The sequence below is a fragment of the Gastrolobium bilobum genome, unplaced genomic scaffold (assembly GCF_033153095.1).
Source record: "Gastrolobium bilobum isolate Gb01-03AN ecotype WA unplaced genomic scaffold, APGP_CSIRO_Gbil_v1 utg36521, whole genome shotgun sequence".
Lineage (NCBI taxonomy): Eukaryota > Viridiplantae > Streptophyta > Magnoliopsida > Fabales > Fabaceae > Gastrolobium > Gastrolobium bilobum.
The window spans coordinates 21,209-46,846 of NW_026899958.1; the positions used below are offsets into that span (position 1 = coordinate 21,209).

At 34.8% G+C, this 25,638-nt stretch overlaps 3 protein-coding genes across 3 annotated transcripts; all 3 read left to right on the forward strand.

The window, feature by feature from the left end:
- Positions 1-8,203: 8,203 nt before the first annotated feature.
- LOC133294387 (fasciclin-like arabinogalactan protein 12) lies at positions 8,204-9,046 on the forward strand. The gene has a single exon (XM_061493039.1). The coding sequence runs from the start codon at positions 8,204-8,206 to the stop codon at positions 9,044-9,046; it is 843 nt and encodes a 280-aa protein (XP_061349023.1).
- Positions 9,047-12,458: 3,412 nt separating this feature from the next.
- Positions 12,459-13,319, forward strand: LOC133294378 (fasciclin-like arabinogalactan protein 12). The gene has a single exon (XM_061493030.1). The coding sequence runs from the start codon at positions 12,459-12,461 to the stop codon at positions 13,317-13,319; it is 861 nt and encodes a 286-aa protein (XP_061349014.1).
- A 5,418-nt stretch (positions 13,320-18,737) lies between these two features.
- Positions 18,738-19,601, forward strand: LOC133294380 (fasciclin-like arabinogalactan protein 12). The gene has a single exon (XM_061493032.1). It carries the CDS (start codon positions 18,738-18,740, stop codon positions 19,599-19,601), a length of 864 nt encoding a protein of 287 aa, XP_061349016.1.
- Positions 19,602-25,638: the final 6,037 nt, after the last annotated feature.

Sequence of the window (25,638 nt, forward strand, 5' to 3'; positions counted from 1 at the left end):
TATGCATTTACTTCATTTTCAAAAACAAAATGCTCAAACTAAATAATATACATTTCATCAGATCCAACAAACAAATCCATACTATGTAAATTAAAATAACTACATGAATTCAACAAACACATCATGATGCTTGTAGTAAGTATAACATTTCTCAAAAATCTTTTAATATATTCATATACACAATCAAACATGTTGAGATGTTGATTCCTCCTATATAAGAAATAAAGTAAGATTTCTATTAAAATATAATCAAATATAATTAAGTTATAAATAATTGCAATTGATTAAATTTATATCTTTTATTTTTTCTTCAAGGCATACTTATTTTATTTTGTTTTATTTAAAATAAATAGTACAATATAAGCCGGCCTGTAGGCTTATGGGCCCGACCTTTTGAAAGTGGGCCTACGACCTTTTTATTAAAAAGGCTTTTCTATGGCCCAAGCCCGGCCTATTATACAAATTATACTAGGTCAAGTATGGCCTGATATAGGCCGAGCCGTGGGCCCCTGTAGGCCGGCTCGGCCCAGTTTCACCCCTACCCGTACCCCATGAATAGGAAAGCATTCCTGTCCCAATTCCCAACAAAATGAGCTAGTGATTGATCTCTAGATTGGATTCAGGAAAAAACGAGTTAGAAGTTAGAATTCAATTGGGTGTGAGATGCACATTATTGGAATTGTGATGCTTCCACTTCAAATACAATGATGCAATAAACTGTTAAGTATCACTTATACTTCACACATTCAGATAAGAATTTTTATTGGCAGGGTCAGCAAAAAGTCAATTAGGAAGCTGACAGGGATTTAGGGGAGCTGCCTCGGCAGGGTACAAGGGGCAGCGTCCCCGAGCCCGTAGAGGCCTGGTACTGTTGTGGCTCTTAATTTTCTTTTTCATAGTAATTTGGGCTTAAGTCCATGAATAGCTGTTGTTAAGGTTTTTTAAATTCTATTTATATTTCCTTGTAAAGTGAGTAACTTGTAACGAATGACGATGAGGTAAATATAGTATAGACAAACTGGATGTAGCCTACATTAAATAAATCAGGATAAATGTCTATGTCAAATTTCTCATCCCTTTCCCTTTACTGTTTTCGATTTGTGTGTCAATTTTCAACTGAAACAAAACCTGATAAGGCATTACTGGTATCACTAAGGGGGCGTTTGGTACAACGAAATTTTTTTTTTAACCGGGGAAACAATTTTGCTGTAATATGATTGTGAAATAGTAGTAGGAAAAATAACCCCACCTTTACTTTTTCATTCAAAATTAGTACAACAAACAAGGTTATTTTGGTCCTGTAACATCCCGTCTCGAGCCGGTTCAATTAACATGCATATGATACAAACAGAAACAGCGAAAGACTTAACTTTCGAAAATGCGAGCTAACTTTTTCTTTTTCTAGATTAATTCTTATTCGGCGAAGACGAAAATCGAACAGAGTAACCTCTGTAAATCAGACAACTGGGGATTTTCCAATCCCATTCTCAATAGTTCCTGATAGACAGTTTATACAACATATAAATTCAGAAGTATCAGACATCCAAATATAATCATATACCCATCCATGGGCGCATGCATAACTTGGCTCCGTGCCACTAAATCTAACAACATGCAATCCAATATGTAAACATAAACTGAATATTGCATAATCATATAACGTGCCTGAATACCCAAATGTACATGCATCGAACCGATAGACATGTACAAAACATATACATGCTATATACAAAATGAAGGATCCAACATCATGATCCACAAAATATTGAAATGCTAAATGACAACACTGTACTCCAAAATAGAAGTAGCCTACAGCTACTCAAAATCCAATCTGTCGAAATGCCTCAACCGCAGGTCGCGTCCCTGCCTAGTGAGGGCTCACCGTGGATCTGAGAACCTGAAATGATGTCCCCAAAGAGGGGTGAGATAACAAATCTCAATAAGCTCCAGGTTTATAGAGAATTCTCCATACCCCTGTCTCACTCCTGCATGAAAGTCAGATACAAAGTATACCAATGCAACATATAACAGATATCATAACAGAACAAAACAGATATACATATCTCATCAGAGGCGTGCACCGTCATTCCCAAGGGAGGACCCCAAGCAGAACCAGAACATGTCAGAGGCGTACATCATCAATCTCAGGGAAACCCCAAGAAGACATCAGTGTACCATACCATCAATATAGAAATCATATCAGAACAAGTCATATCATGTTATCCAATAGCTCTATATGAATGCATCTATACAAAGCATCGAAACAGTCATACAATCCAACCACAGTTCACTAACTATGGCAGAGCACTCAAGCGGGAAAAGACTCCTTAAACATAGAGGTTACCTCTTGAAGCTTTACCAATCTGCTTACTTGTGGCACAAGTTACTTATATAGCTTCAATAAGATTCCAATCCTTTTCAGTCCCTAGGCACACCTAGAGAAGAATCCACAACAAAATTGATAAAATGATCCTATGCCATAATTCTTACATAAGGCATACATTTATCGCTTATTTTTGTTTCTTTATATTTTTGCCAACACTATGCCAATACACAAGTCAAGCTCATACTCCTATAAATCCTCCTATTAGACCTTTATTACAATTTTTATTGCTCTCAAGCCCCAAAGGCCTTAAATAGCCGAAACCTAACTAGGAAGGCTAGGAATTTCATTGAGTTAATTTAACAAAACCAATAGTTCCTAGAACCTCACTTGTTTCCTAGGTTCCATATAGCAATTTTAAACATATCCTTAGGCCTATCATTTCTTTCAAGGCCGTGGCATGCATATAAGGAGACCAAGGTATTTTTCATCATTTTTCCAAACTATCTCTCTTCTTCAACTCATCAATTTCATGCATTGGAGACTTCACATTTTATCAAAATAAAATGTAACTTAATTTATCCTTAAATCATTCTAAATCACCCTAAGGGCCGAAATCCCTAAGAGAATTTCCAAGGGTTCCTTTCTTTTTCCATTTATTTTCTTCACTTAATTTTTGTAACTTATACATACATACCACCTTCATAATCCATGTAATTAATTTTTTTTGCACAATGAACCCTTTTTAACCCTACATGGCCGAAACCTTAGGAGCACAAGACCATGGGATTTTTTTCCAATTTCAAATATACATTACAATGCTTAATTCACATTCCTATATTCAAAACATCAAGAATTCATCATCAATTTACATTTTAAACACAATGCTTTCCCACCAAAACATACTCATGAATTTCATGACTTAAATCATCAAAATAAAACCATGGAAATAGAGGTTTATTACCTCTAATCACTTGCCTCAAGCCTAAAGAGCAATGTCCAAGCACAACTCCATCAAAAGCTCCATTTTTCCTTCTTTGATGAATAGTAAAATGAAAAGGGGGTGAGGAAGAACTTCCTCCACAAGTGAAATCAGCCCAAATAGAGGGGTGGAATGGATTCCTTGGGTGATTTCCTATGAATTTTGTGTAATGGAACTAAGGATTTGGTTGAGTATTTAAGGAGAATTCAAAGGAAAACAAAACAACAAAACCTAGCCCCCTCCATTGACGAAGCTCGGCCAAGAGGAGAGAGAAGAGAGGATTTTTTTGTGTGAATAGTGATCCACTTAAGTGACTAGGCTATATAGGAACATGTGGCCTTTTATCGGATGTTTTTCTTTCGCGTATTTTCACTTAAACTAAACAGAACTAACTTAAAGCTACAGACATATTTTTAATTTTCTGATCTCATTTACATTAATTTTTATTTCCTAAGGAACAATATTCATAATCCACAGTATGGTTTCTGCACCGTTTTTGACGAAATGCACTGCGAATCACCAACTGTACGTCGTTTTCTTATGAAACTTACAACTTATAAACTTATCATTCTTGGGCCTATTTTGACTTGTATGGCATATATTGGACTTACTTATTCTTATTTCATCAATTATTTATTTCCTGGACTCTACCGGTTGCTTAAACAGCAGTACAAAATATCTGATAGAAAACACTATTAACGAGATTTTCACGAAAAGTGGCAGGCTATACAATTTTTCGTTCTGAACTCATATTGAGCGTCAGAATCATCAAATTATGTTTCTAAAATCATTTTGTTCATTTAAGCTCTACCGGTTAATTCCCATAACTGCAAATTATCCGACAGAACGCACTGTTCATAACCTAGTCATGATTACAGTCAAAATACTCGAATTCACGCTCTGAATCTAATTATGACATTTAAATCCTTAAATTAAACCTCATTTTAAGATTTACAAGTTAGGGTCTTTATAGGTCCACTTTACACCGACACTTTTTTCACATCCCCATGCAATAATGTATCCCATATTATCAATGGACATCATCTGTTGCTTGTTATACATGGCGTAACATATAAAAGCAAAAAACGGGATAACTTGGTACTCGGGAAACAAGCTCTTTTTTTGTTACCAAACATGACATTTTCCTTTCACCAATGTTACTTTCCAAGGTAACCAAACATAATCTGCATACCAAACGCCTTGTAAGTGTCAAGTGCGAGCCCCATATAGATTATGAGTTCTTCACAATTGTTATTCTTACCATTTATTTTTAAATTTGACTTTATAACCGTTATTGAAAAATCAACCTTTCAAAGTGTGATAAAATATATGTACATATGTTAATAAGTCATGAAGTTGATAAATGTTTCAATTAACCATTATAAGGGCTAAGGCTACACTTTTTCTTCGAAAGTACACCCGTCTATTAACCATATATGTAACAGAAAAATATTTATGCAGTTAATGCAGATAATTTATCTGTTTTTACTCACAAAACAATATTATTTTGGGATTGAAATATGTTAGAGAATAATATAAATCATTAAAAAGGCCCTCACCTACCACCTTAAGATTTTGGGATTGAGCTTACTGCATATAAATTATCTGCAGTAACTGCAAAAAAAGCGAACCTATACATATGTTTCAATTTATACTTAAGGCTTACACTTTCATTTTAAGAAATGAAAAAGAGAATAAATATTGAAAATTGTGTTTCTCTCAAAAAAAATTACCTAAAAAAGGTTTAAAATTACAAATTCCTATATTCTTAGCCACACTGCTGTTTCACACAGTGATTCTTAGATATACATATACTTGGGGTGAGGCAACTTCTTACCACATATCACTTAAATTTGCAACGTCAGTTCACTATCTTCAAATGTCATGTTTAATGTTGATGTTAGTGATTGTTATTATTATGTCAACTTGTACGACTTATGTACACATAGTACAAAAAAAAATATTGAATATAAGCTAAGGGGTTTGATTTTTTTATGTTGCATGAAAATTGAATTCTTATGTTGTGACTCAATTAGTGGTTGGCCCCACATTTATTAAAAAAAGAAAAAGAAAAGAAAAGCTTTGCACGATCGAATGATCACAACAAGAGAATTGAATTTCCATGCAACATGAGAAAATGTTTTCCTTATATATTTATATATATATATATATATATATATATATATATATATATATATAGCAGATGTACAGTGACTGCACCTAAGGATTGGTGCAGTGATATAAAACTATGTAATTTTATAGTGTGAAAGCATTAAATATAGGGAATCATAACCATACAAAAATTGAAATAAATATAAAACATTAAATATGAAAGATCATAACCATAGAAAGGTGAAAATCAATATAATATTTTTATTTTCTACAATTAATTTTGAACGCAAACTTTCTTTATCCCACCCAAAATGACGTAGTTTCTCCGGTCACTGAGATAAAGTTATCTCCAGTGAGTCCAAAATGACATCGTTTTGGGTTATAAGATTAAAAAATTAGAGTAAATACCATATTTGATCCTCAGCAAATTTCACGATGCCCGCTTTAGTCCCTAGCAAATAAAAAGGCCTATCGTGGTCCTTAAGAAATTCAAAATGGATCCCATTTAGTTGAAATCGTGGTCCATCATAAATTCAATAAAGACTCATATTAGTCCCTTAAAAGGACTAAAATGGGTCAATTTTGAATTTCTTAAGGACCACGATGAGCATTTTTATTTGCTAAGTACTAAAGCGGGCATCGTAAAATTTGCTAAGGACCAAAAATGATATTTACTCAAAAAATTATAATGATAAAGACTAATATAACCCTGCAATAAATTAGAATTACAAAAATACATTGATTTCTGTCACAAAACGACATCGTTTTGTGCTCACCGAGATAACTTATCTCCATTGGCCGGAGAAATGCTTTACCCATATATATATATATATATATATATATATATATATATATATATATATATATATATATATGTCAGGATCATTTTACACCAGTGTAAATTACACTCTTAATCTTAGCTACTGATATTATTTATATCTACCGCTTCTAATTTATTAGATATTTGAGCCATTAGATGGAAGCAAATCAATGACCAAGATTTGATGTAAGACTTCTTATTCTTACACCGATGTAAGAATATCTTATATATATATATATATATATATATATACATATATATATATATATATATATAAGGAATGTTATATTTACAAACTTTTTATTTACAAAATCTTACAAACTACACTTGTTCTCCCGGAAGAACACTAGGTTACACTATGTTCTCCTGGGAGTACATAATGTAATTTACAAAAATTTGTAAAAAAAGTTTGTAAACGGATCCTTCCTCTCTCTCTCTCTCTATATATATATATATATATATATATATATAAAGGGAAAAACATTTCTCAAACTGTTTGATATAAGTTTATCTCCGGCCACCCCAAAACTACGGTTATACGTCGTTTTGATTATTTATTTCCTTATATTTATTGATTCACCTTTGAATGGTTATGATTTCTTTTTTCTCTCTCTTCCTTTATCACCATTGATCCATCTTTGTACTGTTATGATTTAGTAGCCGGAGATAAAGTTATCTTCGGCAGCTTGAGAAATGTTAAGCCTATATATATATATGGGCAAGATATTCTTACACCGGTGTAAGAGTTAGAAGTCTTACACTCAATCTTGACCATTGATCAACTTGTATCCAATGGCTCACATTACTAAAAAATTTGAGCCCTTAAATATAAATGAGATCAATGGACAAGATTAAGAGTATAACTTACACTGGTGTAAAATGATCCTTACCCATATATATATATATATATATATATATATATATATATATATATATGGGATAGGATCAACTTACACCGGTATAAGAATAATAAATCTTACACCAAATTTTAACCGTTGATTTTGTGCATCTAACGATTGAGATTTATTGGAAATTAAAAACTAATTAATGAGTAAGACCTAATAAATCTTAACCGTTAGATGCAGAAAATCAATAGTTAAGATTTGGTGTAAATCTTATTATTCTTACACCAGTGTAAGATAATCCTGCCCCTATATATATATATCTTCATTTGTGATTTGAAAAAAATTATGATGTCTTTATATTATTTATGGACAGGTGAATGTTCAATCTTAAATGTGAACTTTTTATGTGTTTTTTTTTATCTTCAAAACATATCTGAATCTTAAAAAGTTTCAATATGAAAAAAAAAATATTAAAAGCTTTGAAGTCTCCTTGAATTACTTCTATTAACATGTATCAGGAACCTAGTGTATTCTAAAGTCTTCTAAAGGGCAATATTATTCATATAATTTGATATTAATCCAGAGAAAAAAAAAATCAACCTTCTCCCAACTAATATCATTGGAATTGGAAGTGGAAGTGCACAATGGGAGTAGGAAGAGTTCCAATTCAATTACAGAAATCCAAACTCCCAAAATTGCTGAATTGCATGAATTTATTTATACACTCTGGCTATATCAAAGGCTCATTCTCTATTTACTGTTCCATGTTATTAAATTACATCTTTCAGATATACATTACAGTTGCAGGAGGTATCTCATATGTCCATTCTCATCTCACCATATCCAAACTCAATATTTACCCCAATTCATATCATCTAAAGACAAAGATGCCAACAATAATTAGATAAAAGATCCTTATTCTCCATGACAGATGAGATATACCTTCACATTAACACAACTACAAATTTCACAACCATAACATTTCACCAACCTATCATTTCCTTGGCCCTCTATATAACACCTCTCCTCCACACATCCCACACAGCAAACACAAATTACAAGAAGCATTCCAATCATTCACATTCTTCCAGAAAAACATCAAAAGCCAAAGCAACTTGAAGATGAAACAAGTAGCTCTTTTCTCCTTCTCACTCTTCCTACTCTTTTCTTCCACCACCTTGGCCATTTCACCTGCTCCTGCTGCAGCCCCAAAAGCCCCCAAAAAAACTCCCCCTACCCCAAAGGCCACAGCACCATCTCCAAAACCATTAGTTCCAACATTACCTCAATCTCCAGACTCCTCTGATTCTGTCCCAGATGACATCACCAGAATCCTCAAAAAGGCCAGAATATTCTCAGTCCTAATTCGCCTCCTTAAAACCACCGAAATTATGAACAACATCAACTCACAACTCATAACAGCCAAGAGTGGTGGCTTAACCATCCTTGCCCCAGATGATGCTGCATTTTCAAGCCTTAAAGCAGGGTTCCTCAACTCCTTAAACGAAGGTCAAAAGATAGAGCTATTACAATTCCACATTCTACCCGAGTATGTATCAAGCACAAACTTTGATTCTCTGAGCAACCCTGTTCAAACAGTGGCTGGTAAAGACCCGACAAGGTTGCCACTGAATGTGAATGCATTAGGTAACAGTGTGAACATTTCAACTGGGGTGGTCAATGCCACCATTGTAGGGGTTGTTTACTCGGATAACAAGCTTGCCATTTATCGTTTGGACAAGGTGCTTCTACCCCTCGATTTTTTTGTAACAAAGGCTCCAGCTTTGGCTCCATCTCTTGCAAAGGCTCCAAAAGCTGCTAAGGAGAACTCATCAGCAGAAGATCAAGATGAAACAAACCAGGACCAGGATAAATCTGGAGCAGTGAGTTTGATTAACATTCGTGGAACAACGTTGATGTCACTTGGGATGGTTTTAGTTGTTGTAGCAATGATGTGGACTTGAAGAAAGAAGACCCATTTGGCAGCTGCATTTTCTGTTTTCTATGTCAAGCACACCATTTTCTTTCTTTTTGCTTTTTTTTTTTTTTTTTTTTTTTTTTAATTTAAATTTTGATGTCTGTTTCTTGTGTGTTGGCGTTATGAAGAGGACGTGTGTCCTTGCTTAATTCTCTTGTTTTCTTGTAAAAAAAAAATTGATTTGAGTTGAGTAAGTTGGTACTTAAACAATTGCGTTACTTCCAATTGATTTATTGCTTATTTGAAAGCTTTTCATGCTTTGGGATTCCGGGGTTGGGACATGGAAAGGCGAATGTCCTTACAGTTAAGGACAGTATGGAGTTCAGTAGACTACTAAAATTGAATAATTGGATTAAATAAAGAAGAATGAATTTATATATAGAAAAACAAGAAAGAAAGAAAGAGAATGACAGGAAAAGAAGAAAGGGATCAATGGGAGAGGAAAAGAATTACTCTCAGTTTGTGTAACGCACATACTAACGGATTTTTTTAATATAATAAAAAATTAAAAATGATGAAATCATATTAATCAAAGACTGGTATAATAGTGAGGGATTTGTGTACTTTATTTAATGTTATAGGTTGGAACTTTATTCCCATCATATATATATATATATATATATATATATATATATCAATAGTGATAAAGGAAGAGAGAGAAAGAAGGAATCATAACCATTCAAATGTGAATTAATATATATATAAAAAAAATAAACAAAACGACGTAGTTTTGAAGGAGCCGGAGATAAAATTATCTCAAACAACTTGATAAATGTTTTTTTCCTATATATATATAGGGATATATTTTTCTTATGTTGTCGAAAAAAAATATCTCATGTTGTAGAAATAAAAGTATAAGTGGGACCCCCAGGTAAGAGGAGAGAGAAAAAAGAGTGGTGGGACCCAATTCCTTTTTGTGTGTGTAGGAGAGTTGTTTATCTCATGTAAAATGAGATAAACATAATCCCATATATATATATATATATATATATATATATATATATATATATATAGAAAAAATATTTCTACAGCCACTTTAGATAATGTTATCTACCGTTATCATTTATAGCTATGTTCTCCTGGGAGAACATAATTATAACATTAAAGTTGCTTTTTTCTCTCTCTCTCCACATCAGCAAACAAGTTCTGAAAAGTAATTGAGGAGAGAAAAAAAAAAAGCAACTTTAATGTTATAACTATGTTCTCCTGGGAGAGAATAGTTATAAATGGTAGCTGTAGATAATCTTATCTAAAGTGATTCTAGAAATGTTTATTTATATATATATATATATATATATATATATATATATATATATATTGAAAAAAAATAACTTTGTAACTTTTAAATCATACTTGGTTAACTTTTTAGAAAAAAACTACTTCTTACATTTGAATAATGATCGGTCCGAGAAATATTGGGTTGGATCACATATGGTTGAGTCTAGTTCAATAACAATATGAGAGAGACTTATCCGGAATGGATATCGCTGTGGGATACTTATGCAAGATTGATGAATTGGGGTTGTATAACCTTGTTTGGCTGGGACAAATGTGAGGTAACTGTACAGCACTTTGACTCTCAAGTAGAAATGATTCAGATGATTATACCCGAACTTCAAGCCTCCATTATATGTTAGGTGGATGTCCAGCTTATGCCGGTTTAGTATGGTGGCACTTAGTCTCATTGATGGACGAATGTGATTTTTGCAACCTATTTCGTATGCAGGATGTCTATTTATGGGCTACGCCTGCGGGACAACATCAATGTAGGATAGACGTGTTTCCTTTTTTTTTGTTTTAGTTCCCTCAAAGATATTTATCAACTGATAGCTAAAGACTAATCCTTGTTAGCCTTTAAATCTTGATTGTTGGGTCTCTTGAGCCGTACATGGATTGGACCCAAAATCCTACATGAGAGGGCCGAGAACAAATATAATACGTTAAGGATTGATGTAAGTGTGCATTATCCTACTAATGTTTCCATTAAGTTATATTCTAAGTTTATTAATACCATTATCCAACTTACCTTGTTTTAAAACACAATTACGTCATACAATACTTGTTTTATAAAATATTTTTTTATATGTAATATTCTTTTTAAAGAAAAAAAAAATTTCTTTAGTCAAATTGCTAACTTGGTGACCTGTGCTAATGACCGAGTTAACCTCTGGATTATATAACTATGATCATACGTACACTATTAGTTGTTACATATACATAATTTTTATGACAATGTCAATTGCATGTGATGGTACCCATTTAAATTATTCGCCCAAACAAATGAGATATATAAAATTTAAAGTGGAACTACACTTACTCCTTCAAAACAAGACGTAGTAGATAAATAACAGGTTTTACTGAAATCTTTACACTTATAATCGAATAAACCATTTTTAATATCACCGGTGCACTCTGTGTGACTTTGGGTGACAAAGCCCAAAAGGTAACAACAGCAGGCATTGTTGATAATTGCTCATTTCCTTAACTCACTAATTGGTGGTTGTGCAATGTGCTGTGAAAAAAACAAGGTAGTAATATTCGAATATCATTGGTGTAAAGTATTTCTAACATTGCAATAAAATTGGTTAAACTGCGAAATACATTCAGTACAAGCAAGTGCACCATTCTCATGAGTCATGAAGTCATAAACCTATTTTAATTTGTGCAAAGAAAATGGTATGAGAAGTGATATAACACCAAATTATGTGCAACTAACATCTCCCATGAATTTTTTGGAAAAGAACTTGTAAATGAATTTATAAAGAATTTGAATACTCTTTTTAACTACAAGGCAGCACATTCTCATAACCATATTTTATTAGTAGACACCCAATTAATAATTACCATCGATCTCCTGATTGAAAGCGAATGGTATGAGTTTTTAAGAGCTAAAACTAAAGGGATGGATTTTACATTGATCCTAATTGAAAGCAACATATACACCCATCTAACTCCTTTACATTCAATTAAGCTCTCACTTTTTCTAACGTTTCAATCTTCACCATAATCTCCTTGTCGGATAATGAGAGTATAAGACACCTCGCAACACATTCGGGCAAGTGATTGCTGTATCTGCTCACATCCTATCAAACTCTGCCTCTCCCACTATTTTTCATGTCCCTTTCAAGCAAGAACTCATTGCTCTATCACTCTAATCTCTTATCCCCGTATCTATCTTCATTGATGCAATACCTTAATCTCCTTGCCACATACCAAGATATATGTTCACAAATCACAACCAACAAAGCCTTTCACCTACCTGTCATTCTCTCCCAGCCTCAATAAAAGCCTACTCCTCCATATCATCAATGCATCAAGTGCTCATTGCAAGTACAATTCCTACCATTTGAACATCTTTACAATATCATCAAAACCTTCATTCACCAAAATCTAAGAAGATGTTGAAGAAGCAATTTCTCTTGCCCTTCTCACTAGCACTACTACTTTCCCTCTTGTATTCCACAAACACTCTAGCTCAATCACCAACGATTGCCCCAGTACAATCTACCCCTACCCCACCAGCTGCAGCACCTAAACCATTGGTTCCATCATTACCACAATCACCAAGTGATAGCACCCCTGACAATGCAGCCATTGACATTGTGGGAATTTTGAGGAAGGCCAAGTCATTCAATGTTCTAATTCGTCTAATGAAAACCACCCAATTGATCAACCAACTCAATGCACAGCTTGTAACTACAAAATCTGGTGGCTTAACCATTCTAGCACCAGATGACAGTGCCTTCTCAGAACTCAAAGCAGGGTTCCTCAACTCTCTTTCTGACGGACAAAAGCTTGAACTCTTACAGTTCCACGTTATTTCAGATTATGTGTCTAGCTCAAACTTTGATACTCTGACAAACCCTGTGAGAACACTGGCAGGTGCTAAACCAGGAAAGGTGGAACTGAACGTGGTAAGTTATGGTGGGAGTGTGAACATATCAACAGGGGAGGTTAACACTACCATCAATGGTATAATATATTCGGATAAGCATCTTGCTATTTATAAAGTGGGAAAGGTGCTTCTTCCTTTGGATTTCTTTGCAGTTGCTAAGGCACCATCAAAAGCACCGTCTTTGGCACCAGAACCTTCTGCTGATACTGCAAAGGCTCCTAAACCTGATAAGGATACTGCATCATCCTCTGATTCATCACAGGTTAACCCCTCTGTAGTGAACTCTGCCGCTGTGAAGATTGGTGTGTATGGAAAATGGGTGTCACTTGGACTTGCATTGGTGGCAGCAACGTTTCAAACCTGATGGATTTGCCAGTTGTGAATTTCGTTCTTTAAAACTCGCATGTTCTGTTATGTTATTTTTTGTTATGTCTTGTTCTGGACTTCGTTTGTATTAGCCTAGGAAGCCTACTCTGAGAGTTATGTGAAGGTTTAAGTGATTGTGTCGTGTTCTTTTCGTAAAATATATATGGTATTTTGCTTATAGAAATGATGATTTTAATCGATGAATATTAATTAATGAGTTTGATTTAATAAAATAATAATCGTAGATTAACGAAAATCAATGGTTAAGATATGATTGTAAAAGATTGTAAATAAAAATAGGTTGAAAGTATAACTTTTTCCGTAAAAAAATAACAATGAAATGCAATGAAATTAATAAAAAAAAGTAAAACCTAATATAATTTTTTTAATCAGTAAAACATAATATAATTTTTAACAAATATTCAAAATTATTAAATAACAGCTTTTCACATATCTAAAGTTATACTAGTCCTCATGCATTAGCATTTTCTTGTTCCTGCTCTTGGATTTGACCAATGAGTTGAAAATTATCTTATTCATTTGTTTTCAAAGCTATGCATATATGATTATATGACCCAAATTTTTTTAATTATTAAAATAATTCTAAATTTGCATATAGAACCTAAAGTTCATGATAAAATTTCGTTTGAAATTTTTCACGATTGATCTTGAAAAACTTGTGATTTTTGTTCTACGCGATGAGAGTTTTCTAACCATATATCATATGCATATTTTCATTGAATATTCTAAGAAAATTTTGGATATGAATTTTTGGGTTTTATTACATGAAAGTTTAGAAAATTTCTCCAATTTTTTTCAATCGATACATTGAAACCTTAAATTGCTTTGGGACTTTTGAAAAACAAGTTTTTAATTATCTATTGACACAAAAATTGTTTGAAATCATTTTCTATAGTGAAGAAATTTTATTCATGAATGTATTGTTATGAGATGTAGGGTTCATACTATGAAAGTTTCAATCTTTCTTTAAATTGATATTGTTTCATTGATGTAAAATGAAAATTGGTTTGAGAATTTAGTTCCCCTATTATTTTTTCACTGTTTTATGTTATTTTTAATATAAAAATAACACCTTTTTGTGCGAAGAAAACCGCGACCCATAACTTGAATAATCTCTTTTTAAACTTCCAAAATTTCTAAAAAATGTCTCAAAAATATGTTAATTTTGAGATAGATTATATTAAAATCTCGTTGGTTTGTTGTTTCTCGGTTGTTTGTAATGAAAATCGCTAAAAAAATATGCTTTTTATGAGTTTTGACGAAGCTCCCATGGTGGAACCCGATTTTGAGCAGGTCAACCTGTTAAAGGAAGAAGAAAACACTGCAATAGATAAATTTCAAGAAATCCTAGGGGTTTAGGGTGAGATTGTGAGAGAGACATCTTATTTATATTTCTTACTAAAAAGTCTCACGAAATTCGTGCCAATGGAAAATCCAATAAAATTGTTAGATTTTCGAATACCACAACACAAGATTGCTTTTCCATTGTTTAAAATCTTGATTGAATACCAACGGATTTGGATGGACTCTAAAATAATTTTTTAAAATCCTAATCGAATACCACATGACTTTTTCTCAATCCATTAAAATCTTAATTGAAAAAAAAATCCTAATTGAATACCAATAGATTTTTTTGTACAAAAAAAATTCATTAAAATCTTTTGAAATTCCAATCCAATACACCCCTAAGCATTGACAATTAGCTTGATCATACAACTTTCCTCGTCTATTCCTAGATCGATTACGAGTTATGGTTAATTACATAGGTTAGAGTTATGCACATACATCCCTATTGCAATACATAATCGATAATCAATCCCCAAAGTTGTGACACAGAGAAAGCATAAAAAATGAGAATAATTAACATAATCATAAAATCAAAAGAACAATTGTCAACAAGATTCAATTAAACAATCTAACACTAACTACAAAAAAATTTAGTTAGACATGACAAGATAAAAAACAAAAAGAACAGAAAAGGCTTCCCTAAACTCCATGGCATGTAGTGAATCTTTGCATATCCACCACCTGATCTTGTCTTCCAAGTGTCTTCAGAGCTCTCAAACATACACCAAGGTAATTTCGCGGTTCAGAGATCTTTAACTCTAATATTGGCCTCTTATTTATAAGGAACAACCTTTCTTTGGCATTTTTTATATTTGAATAGGCTATGTTTCTCGCGAATGCAGAGGCTTAAGTGTGTAGAATTGGCGCCTTAATATGTCAGCAGTAACTTGTAAAGAACTTTGGAATACACTACCATAAAAGCTAGCTCGAAGGGTGGGAGTACCCAAGGCCTTATAAACTCCAACCAATGTGGGACTATGTATCTAAACATAACTTTACGCTCTTTTTACAATCGAAGAGCTTTAGCATGCAATTTGGGCACTTTGGTGTACTGTTGGCCGAAACTTCATGATATCCTCACACTTTGGTTTAGCACTCGATTTAGTCATTTTGGCGTGCATACACATTGCTTTCGTGTTTTGGGTATAACTTGAGTCGTACTCATCCAATTGATGCGATTTTGGTCTCGTTGAAAAGATAAGAGATTGATCTAAAACTTATATACAATAAGATCCAAATGTGTCGTCTTTGATATATGAAAAATTGGCCAAAAGACAACTTCATGGAGGTTTTCTTATGTTTGGAAACATTACTTTCGTGAAAATGCTTGTTCAAAACTCTCCTAATCATCATGATTTTCCTCCTTAATCATAGATATGCTTTCTTGACTCCCCATTCTCCGTGTCTCATCCAAGCACATCCTTGCTTTAATTAGCTTAATTTATCAACAAAAATGCAAGAATTACTCAGACCTTGCAATATTTTCCATAGTTAAGTTATGGCATTTGGGTCTGTTTGATTGTGTTCTGATTTTTTTGTTCTTAAAATTATTTTGTAGAATAGTTATGTTAACAAGTGTTTTCTATATTCTTTTGTTTTGAAAGTTAAAATCAAAACACAAAACAAAAACAACTCGGACATGTTCTCTAAATTTGATTCTAAAAAAAAAAACAGTTACAATTTTTTTATTTTTTTTACAAAATAAACCTTATCAAACAAGTTTTTTTTTATTTTGAAAATCAAAAAATTGTTTTTAAAAACAATATTATAACTGGACCTTAATCAAATAACTGTAAGTTTTTATGTTGTTTAATTAGATTTAGAAGTTAATTCGCATATTTTAATCCCTTAAAATATGATAAATCAAGAATTTATCCATGTGTATTAGGTTGTATGCCTGAATGAGTTCAACCTCTATCAAATAAGACTTTTGTTAATTGGGGAATATTAGTCTCATATTACATGAGATTAGTTCTCTCATGCTATAGAGATAATTCAAGTAGGGCCCACCATTAAAAAACAAAAAAGAAAAAGAAAAAAGATAGAGTGTGATTTTCGAAGTAAGAAAAAATAAAATAATTATCTCATGTAAAATGAGAGTAATATTTTCCCGATTAATTACCAACTTATGACATGGTAGTAAATTTGTTCCAGATCCATCGATAGGTAGGTGAGATTGTTCTCCTCGATCCCAGTTCTGCAGTGGCATAATCAAAGATTTTCCAGGGTCTATTTTGTAATTATCACGGAAGCATGAGATGTTCGGTATAAATAAATTTTCTATTAAGGTGCATTCCCCTACTACACGAGTGGAATTTTTTTAAATTTTTTTCACCTGTAAAATATCAACCTGCGTAACTTATCTTTTGAGCAGTGTTTAAAAACTCGGCTCGGTCATTGACCCGGCCAAGGTCAGAGGTCACGAGTTTAATTGAGGGGTTAAGAGGTCACTACGCGCGATTTTATATATTAAAAAAATATAAATAAATAAATATATATATATATATGAAAATATTAAAAAATAAATCACTCATCATCAAAGATTTAAAATATACTTAACATAATTACAACACAAGTCAATATTACACAACCTAATTAAAATATCAAAATACCAAAGTACAAAACTCATATTCTAATAGAGTTATTGAAAAGTAACATCATCAAATTCAAGCCCACCAAGATACCATTTAAGTTTGCAAGCATTTTTATTTTTTATTTTTTTTAATAAAACGATGTTGTTTTATGAAATTTTCTTTAAAAAAAACAGGCAGTGACCCCCTTTGATCTCTTTGGCCCGGGAGTCACTGAAACTCGGCCGGGTTTTGGGGGTCGGAAGGGTCAATATGTATATAGGGTCCAACTTGTGACCACAACCCTCATAGGGGAGGGGTTAGGTTGATCCGGGTCAACCTGGGAAGCGGGGTGAAGTTTTAAAACACTGCTTTTGAAGAGGACAGGTGTAGCTAAGAGGGCAAAACAAAAATTGTTTCCAAGAATGTAGATACATCTTCTCATATACATTTAAAGTAATAATCTATGAAAAATAGGTGCATTTTTAACATAGATAGAGCCCATTTGTTTGCACTTTTAAATTTTTATCTTTTACTTATTTTAAAAGTAATTTTTATAAAGATTAAAGTTATTTAGATTTTAATAAAAATATCTGGTTTTTTATTTTAATTTTTTTAGAAGCTAAATATTTTTACCTTAAAAAAAGGTAAATTTTTAACTTTTTTGTGACTTTTTTTTTTAACCAGACATCCAAACGAACTTAGAGTGAGAAGTATTTTTCTCCTTAAAAAAAGCAGCTTTTGGAAGGAATAAAAAAGATCATCCAAACGGATCCTTAATCTTATATATGTCAAACTATTGTCCATGTTTAATCATATTTCTTAAAGTTATTGCATACATTCAGTCAAAAGCACTCTACTAAGACTATTGGGTAAAGATTTGCCCAATTAAAGCATATTTCATAACTTATAAAAAAAACATATTTCATATATTTTACCAAACTAATGTAGTCAAATGCGAACTTAATTGATATAGGATCAATCCCGCACCATTAAAATTTGGCAGAACATAAAAAATGTATTTTATCTTAAAAAATCTTTTACCTAATAGTACGGTGGTTTTGTCAATAAATTAAAGTTGATAATTTATATCTCCTTGAGCGTTTGTCATTTAAAATCTAAGTAAGATGTTTCAATACAACATCCTTTCATTCAATCACTATTTGATTATGAGAGCATGTTTGGGGTGGCCCTTGAAGCAAGAACTTACTGCTCCATCACCCAAATCTGTTACTCCCATACCCACCTTCATTGATGCAATACCTTAATCTCCTTGCCACGTACCAAGATATATGTTCACAAATCACAATTTAAGGTATTCCAACAAAGCCTTTCACCTACCTATCATAGTCTTCCAGCCTTTATAAATAGCCATCTCCTGCATATCATCAATGTATCAAGTACTCATTGTAAGTACAATTCCAACCATTTGCATTCCTATCCATAAGCACAAGAACCTCCATTCACCAAAATCTAAAATGATGTTGAAGAAGCAATTTCTCTTGCCCTTCTCACTAGCACTACTACTTTCCCTCTTGTATTCCACCAACACTCTAGCCCAATCACCAGTTGTAGCTCCAGTACAATCTACCACTACCCCACCAGCTGCAGCACCTAAACCATTGGTTCCATCATTACCACAATCACCAAGTGATAGCACCCCTGACAATGCAGCCATTGACATTGTGGGAATTTTGAGGAAAGCCAAGTCATTCAATGTTCTAATTCGTCTAATGAAAACCACCCAATTGATCAACCAACTCAATGCACAGCTTGTAACTACAAAATCTGGTGGCTTAACCATTCTAGCACCAGATGACAGTGCCTTCTCAGAACTCAAAGCAGGGTTCCTCAACTCTCTTTCTGACGGACAAAAGCTTGAACTCTTACAGTTCCACGTTATTTCAGATTATGTGTCTAGCTCAAACTTTGATACTCTGACAAACCCTGTGAGAACACTGGCAGGTGCTAAACCAGGAAAGGTGGAACTGAACGTGGTAAGTTATGGTGGGAGTGTGAACATATCAACAGGGGAGGTTAACACTACCATCAATGGTATAATATATTCGGATAAGCATCTTGCTATTTATAAAGTGGGAAAGGTACTTCTTCCTTCGGATTTCTTTGCAGTTGCTAAGGCACCATCAAAAGCACCGTCTTTGGCACCAGAGCCTTCTGCTGATACTGCAAAGGCACCTAAACCTGATAAGGATACTGCATCATCCTCTGATTCATCACAGGTTAACCCCTCTGAAGTGAACTCTGCCGCTGTGAAGATTGGTGTGTATGGAAAATGGGTGTCACTTGGACTTGCATTGGTGGCAGCAACGTTTCAAACCTGATGGATTTGCCAGTTGTGAATTTCGTTCTTTAAAACTCGCATGTTCTGTTATGTTATTTTTTGTTATGTCTTGCTCTGGACTTCGTTTGTATTAGCCTAGGAAGCCTACTCTGAGAGTTATGTGAAGGTTTAAGTGATTGTGTCGTGTTCTTTTCGTAAAATATATATATATGGTATTTTGCTTATAGAAATGATGATTTTAATCGATGTTGGTAATTAAAATCCATAGGTTAACAAAGTCAAATATACAAAGTAAAACTCTTAGCTTAATCGTAATTTCCTTTTAGGGTTATATGAATACTGGTTACATTTTTTATCAAATATAAAAAAATAAGAGTAAATACTTTTTCGGATCCTCAACAAAAAACACGAAATTTATTTTAATCCCTTGAACAAAAAAATCGATTTGTTGTTCATCTAAAATTTCAATTCTTTGAAATTGTGCTCCCTCAAAAATTCAAAGAAGACTCATATTAGTCCATAAAAAAGGACTAATATAGATACTTTTTTTTCTAAAGGATTAAAATGGATTCCTTGTTTTTTGTTAAGGATCCAAAATAGTATTTACTCAAAAAATAACACATTTACATTATCCCTACTTTTACGATTATTTCTTTTTATATCTTTTTTTTCCTTTAATAAAGAAAATGCCTATTTCCTAAACACCGAAATGTGCTCGCGCCAATGAGGCATAACTTGACGATTGAGAATAAAACTTTAGTACTATCATCACTTAGTGCGATGGTAGTATTATAAATATATATTTCGGAAAATACATACTTATAACATTAAAGTTATTTTTTTTCCAGAAACTTATTAGCTAACACAAAAGAAAGAAAAAAAAATTTAATATTATAATTACATACTTCCCAAAATACGAATTATAGTGCTCAATAAAAGGGTAGTACTAAAGTTTTTTTTGAAAAGCAAACAGGAAACATAAAAACAAAAAAAGAAACTAGGAACACCTCCTAGACCAAACTACTCCTACATAGTCCCTTTCAAGTTTGTCACGACAACCAGAAGGAGGCGAGTCAAACTCTTGTAAAGACCAACCAAAGGAGTAGGCAAAAGAGGCCATCCAATCAGCAACCCCATTCCCTTCCCTATGAATATGGGAAATTCTAACCCTCCAATTCCAATCCAGCATATTCCTTATGCGCAAGACCAAGTTAGAGGCTGGATGATGAGAGCTGCACCCTTCTCTTATGAAAAACTGGGCTACTAAGGAATCACTTTCAAGCCAGACAAAACGGAAACCTTTCCTCCATGCAATCTCAAGCCCAAGGAGACAACCCCAAAGTTCTGCTAACAAAACATTACCACAGCCAAGATTTTTACAAAAGCCAACAAGCCACCTTCCACTAGCATTCCTAAATACACCCCCACAAGCAGAAGCTTCTCCATTATTCATACTTGACCCATCCACATTGAGCTTAACCCAAGGGTCCGAAGGAAAAACCCAAGAAACTAATTTCTCTTTATTCGAGTTAGTCTCAAGACCAGTAACCCGAAGCGTGTTTTCTGACCAAGAAAAATCTTCACCATAGACCATAGCAGCTCTAAAAGTGCCATAAGCAGGAACAGAAGATCCCTGAAAAATTTTCTTATTCCTAGCTTGCCAAATGAAACAGGAAATGATACCAAACAGAAGAGGCCATGATGGCAAATTGGACCAATTACGATCCTCAGAGATATTGGACAACACCCATTGCTGAAGATTAAGAGAGAAAAAATCCTCCCAAGCCTCTCGCTTAACTGCAATCTCCCACACTTTTTTTGCTGCAATACAATCTCTAACCGCATGTAAGGAAGTTTCCGTAAAACAATTGCACAGATGACATATATCTGAACCCGCCATGTGCCGTCTGCAACGCCTTTCATTTGTCAAAATTTTATCTCCTAACAACAGCCAAAGGAACGTACGAATCTGTTCAGGTCCATGCCACTGCCAAACGTGATTCCAAGGTAAATTGGTAGATTCCTCGTTACCCCTGGATATGGCCATATAAGCGGACTTCAGCGAATAACTCCCATCAGATGTCCTTGTCCACAAAATTCGGTCATGACCATTAACATCCGAAGGAGGAAGGATGTTATTAATACGAGCATTGACGTGATCGGGAAGACTATGCTGGAAAGCCCCCCACATCCAACTTCCGGAGGATGAGACAAGATCAGAGACCATTAGCTGATGATTTATCTGAGAGGGATCAGAAATAGCAGCATAGGATGAGAGTGCACCATAACCCGGAACCCACGGGTCATCCCAAAAATGAGTAGAATTTCCATTACCTAGCAAAATTCTGGAATGCTGTAATATCACAGGCCAAGACGAAACAATTGCTTTCCAAAGAGAGGAGCTATTCCGAGTAGCAGAAATATTAGGAACCAAATCAGACTGAACTTTATACTTGGTCTTTAAAACTCTAGCCCAAAGCGCGTCTGGATTAGAAAGGATCCCATAACCAATTTTCATAATAAAAGCCCTGTTAACTTCCTTCATTTTCCTCAGACCCAGCCCTCCATGATCTTTATCCATGCACAACTGATCCCACGCAACCAGATGAGGACGAGTAGATGCTCTATTAGAACCCCACAAAAACCTCCTAATATGTTTCTCAATATCATTGCAGATTCCGAGAGGAACAACAGAAACTTGCATTGTGTAGGCTGGAATAGCTGAGAGAACAGCTTTCGAAAGTGTAATTCTTCCTGCTAGAGAAAGACTGGTGTGGTTCCAGGCATTAATCCTAGATTGAACTCGATCGAGGATATGACTGAAAGCCGCCCTCCCAACTCTGCGATGATGAAGAGGAATACCCAAATACTTTCCAAGATCCACCGTCCTTGAGAAGCCCAACTCACCACTAAGTTCCTCTGCCAAAATATGATTCACATTGTGGGAGAAGAGAATTTTTGTTTTTTCATGGTTAACCTTTTGCCCAGAAGAAAGACAAAAATCATCTAGCACCTTGGAAATGGTTTGGGCCTGATCAAAGGATGCATCCGCACAAAGAATAAGATCATCCGCAAAAAAGAGGTGAGAAATGGGAGGAGCATTTCTCCTCAACATGATCGGCTTCCAGCACTTTTGCCTAACTGCATGGGAAATGAGATGACCAAGTCGCTCCATACAAAGAATAAATAAATATGGGGACAAAGGGTCACCCTTTCTAAGCCCCCTGGATGGGAAAAACTCCTGAGTTGTAGAACCATTCCAAAGAACATTCATCGAACAAGAAGAAACACACCACATAACAAGATTAATGAGATTTGGGGGGAGTCCCACATCCTGAAGAGTATCTCGGAGAAAGTCCCAGCTAATTCTGTCATAAGCTTTCTCCAGATCCACCTTAATCATCATCCAACCTTTGGCGCCTTTCTTTGACCTCATAGAGTGAATAATTTCCTGAGCAATAATTACATTATCTGTCCCTTGCCTTCCTTTGATGAAACTACACTGGTTAGGCATAACAATTTTATCCATCTGCAATTTCAAACGGTTAGCAATAAGCTTAGTAATAGTCTTATAAATAACATTACAAAGGCTAATAGGCCGGAAATCTTTAAGGGATTGAGGTGAAGTTATCTTCGGGATCAGGAAAATAAGAGTTTGATTAATATCCCGAACTTTTTGGGGATTATTAAACACATCTTTCACCAGATCACAAACAGAGCTTCCTACAGTATCCCATTGAGATTGGAAAAATAGACTATGAAGACCGTCCACCCCTGGAGCTTTGTGAGGTCCCATGGAAAAAACTGTACTCCTAATCTCCTCATTCGAAGGAATGCTACCAATATGAATGTTGTGCTCTTGCACAAGGTGAGGAAAATAGCCTCTAATTGGAAGCCCAGGTCTAGCAGTATTATCCTCTTTAAACAAATTACGATAATACTCCACCGCCATATTCATCAGAATAGAGGGATCACCAATCCAATCACCCGCATCATTTTTCAGAGCATCAATACGATTTCTCCTCCTCCTAGCAGCTGTAGTAGAATGGAAGAATTTCGTATTCCGGTCACCATATTTTCCAGCTAGCCCTAGACCGCTGAAACCAAGTAAGATCCTCCCGAATATAAATGAGATTCAACTGACGCCAAAGATCTTTCTGCAGAATTTCTAGAGCATGGCAAGGATGGTGACTAAGACTACGGTCAATACCCCTTAGTCTCGCCTGAAGATTATTCTTAAGCTTGGCATCTTCCCTAAAGCACTCCCTATGCCAGTGAGAAGCATTCGATCGAAAAGTTTCATTAGCTGTGCCCCAACCTGTACTCCCATTCCAACACTCTTGCACTAGGCCAGGGAAATCCTCATGAGTGAGCCAGGCTGCCAGAAATCTAAATGGACGGCTCCCTCCAGGATGGTGAGGAGAAGGACCCTCCCAGAGAAGAAGAGGTCTATGATCCGAGCAGTAGCAGGGAAGATGAGTCACAACCCTGTCAGGAAAGGACAATTGCCACTGCTCATTCGCACAAACTCTATCAAGACGTTCCTTCAATCTGCCTCTATGCCAAGTGAAAGTAGGCCCCTGATGACCCAAGTCTTCCAGATTGCAGTTCATAATACAATCTTGGAAATCATAAATACTCCTCCAATCAGGCGGGCCACCTCCCTCCTTTTCTGCTGCATGCAAATAAGAATTGAAATCTCCCAAAATGCACCAAGCCTCCGAGGATTGCTGTTGTAACCTTCCTAGAGCATCCCACAGAGACACCCTCTCAAGACGCCGCAGACTGGCATAAACAAAAGTAACAGCTTCCTCCTTCCTCCTATTACGCCAAAAAAATTTTAAATGGATAAACTGACGATGAGACTCTAAAATCTGAATCTGAGCTTCATCATCATTCCATAACACCCACAGACCACCAGAAAAACCTTGAGGATGAGCCATAACATGCTTTTGAAAGCCAAAGCCTTTCACCACCTTCTGAGCACGGTCAGCTCCGATACGAGTTTCAAGCAAAGCCATAACTTGAATATTAAAACGACGAGACAAGTCCCTAATAAGGGGAGAAAAACCCTTTTTTCCGGCCCCCCTGCAATTCCAAACACACACACTCATCAAAAAACCACAAAAAATAATGAGAAAGGATGAAAAACACCCTGTCATTAGACTTTGGGGAGATCAAAACTATCCCGCATCACCGAGGGTACATCAGCAGGTCTCAAACTAGCATTCGAAGCCTCAACATCCTTCGAGCTGGAAAGAGTAACCGGATTCTTGTTGTCATGCGTTATTATGGAAATATCAACCCCATCCTCCCTTTTACCGGAATCTGAGGGAGTTACCACATGTGGAGGAGATGATGTAGAAGAGAGAACAAGAGGCTTTCTGCCATTAATGTCCATTGCTGAAATTTTTTTTGCCGAGCTCGAAGCAATGAACGGCTTAGCCCTTTGCTTAAAACTCTTTGGGACAATAGATAAGGCAACTGCCTTTTTATTCCTGTTAATTTCATCACGTAACTCTTTCTCTTTTTTTTCCATTTTGCGACAAAGTAGAAGACTTGGAAATGGTAGCCTCTTGTGGTCGAGACAAAATCCTTTCTTCTACCTGAGGAATAACAGTACCTTTTTGAACAACTGGCATAAGCTCAGGGCCACTTAGATTTTGATTTGGCATAGAGGGTCCCACCAAATTTGTAACTGTATTTGAGCTAGGGAGAATAGCTGCTGAAAGATGACGTTTATCACGAGGAAAATTCGAAATCTTATTATTTAAACCCTTTTTCAAATCAGCACTAGCGGTTACCTTAGAGGGGCCATGCTTATCATTAATGATTTGAATATTCTCATAATTAACATCATGATTATCATTAACTTCGTCAGAAATAACTGAAAATCTTGATCCAGCCGTTGAAGACGCCACCTTTGAAGCTCCAGAACCGTTATTTTTTGCATTAATCATTGTAGCCGATTTAATTCCCACATGATTATCGGGTTTCTGCTGCTTGATTTTAGTTGGACGTGAAACAGAATGATTTATTCCTTGAGCATTAATTCTCCTTTGGCCAGTTGTAAAGGA

Bases quoted from the DNA above. Each gene is read 5' to 3' on its own strand.
- LOC133294387 (XM_061493039.1), top strand. From the start codon at position 8,204: ATGAAACAAGTAGCTCTTTTCTCCTTCTCACTCTTCCTACTCTTTTCT.
- LOC133294378 (XM_061493030.1), top strand. From the start codon at position 12,459: ATGTTGAAGAAGCAATTTCTCTTGCCCTTCTCACTAGCACTACTACTT.
- LOC133294380 (XM_061493032.1), top strand. From the start codon at position 18,738: ATGATGTTGAAGAAGCAATTTCTCTTGCCCTTCTCACTAGCACTACTA.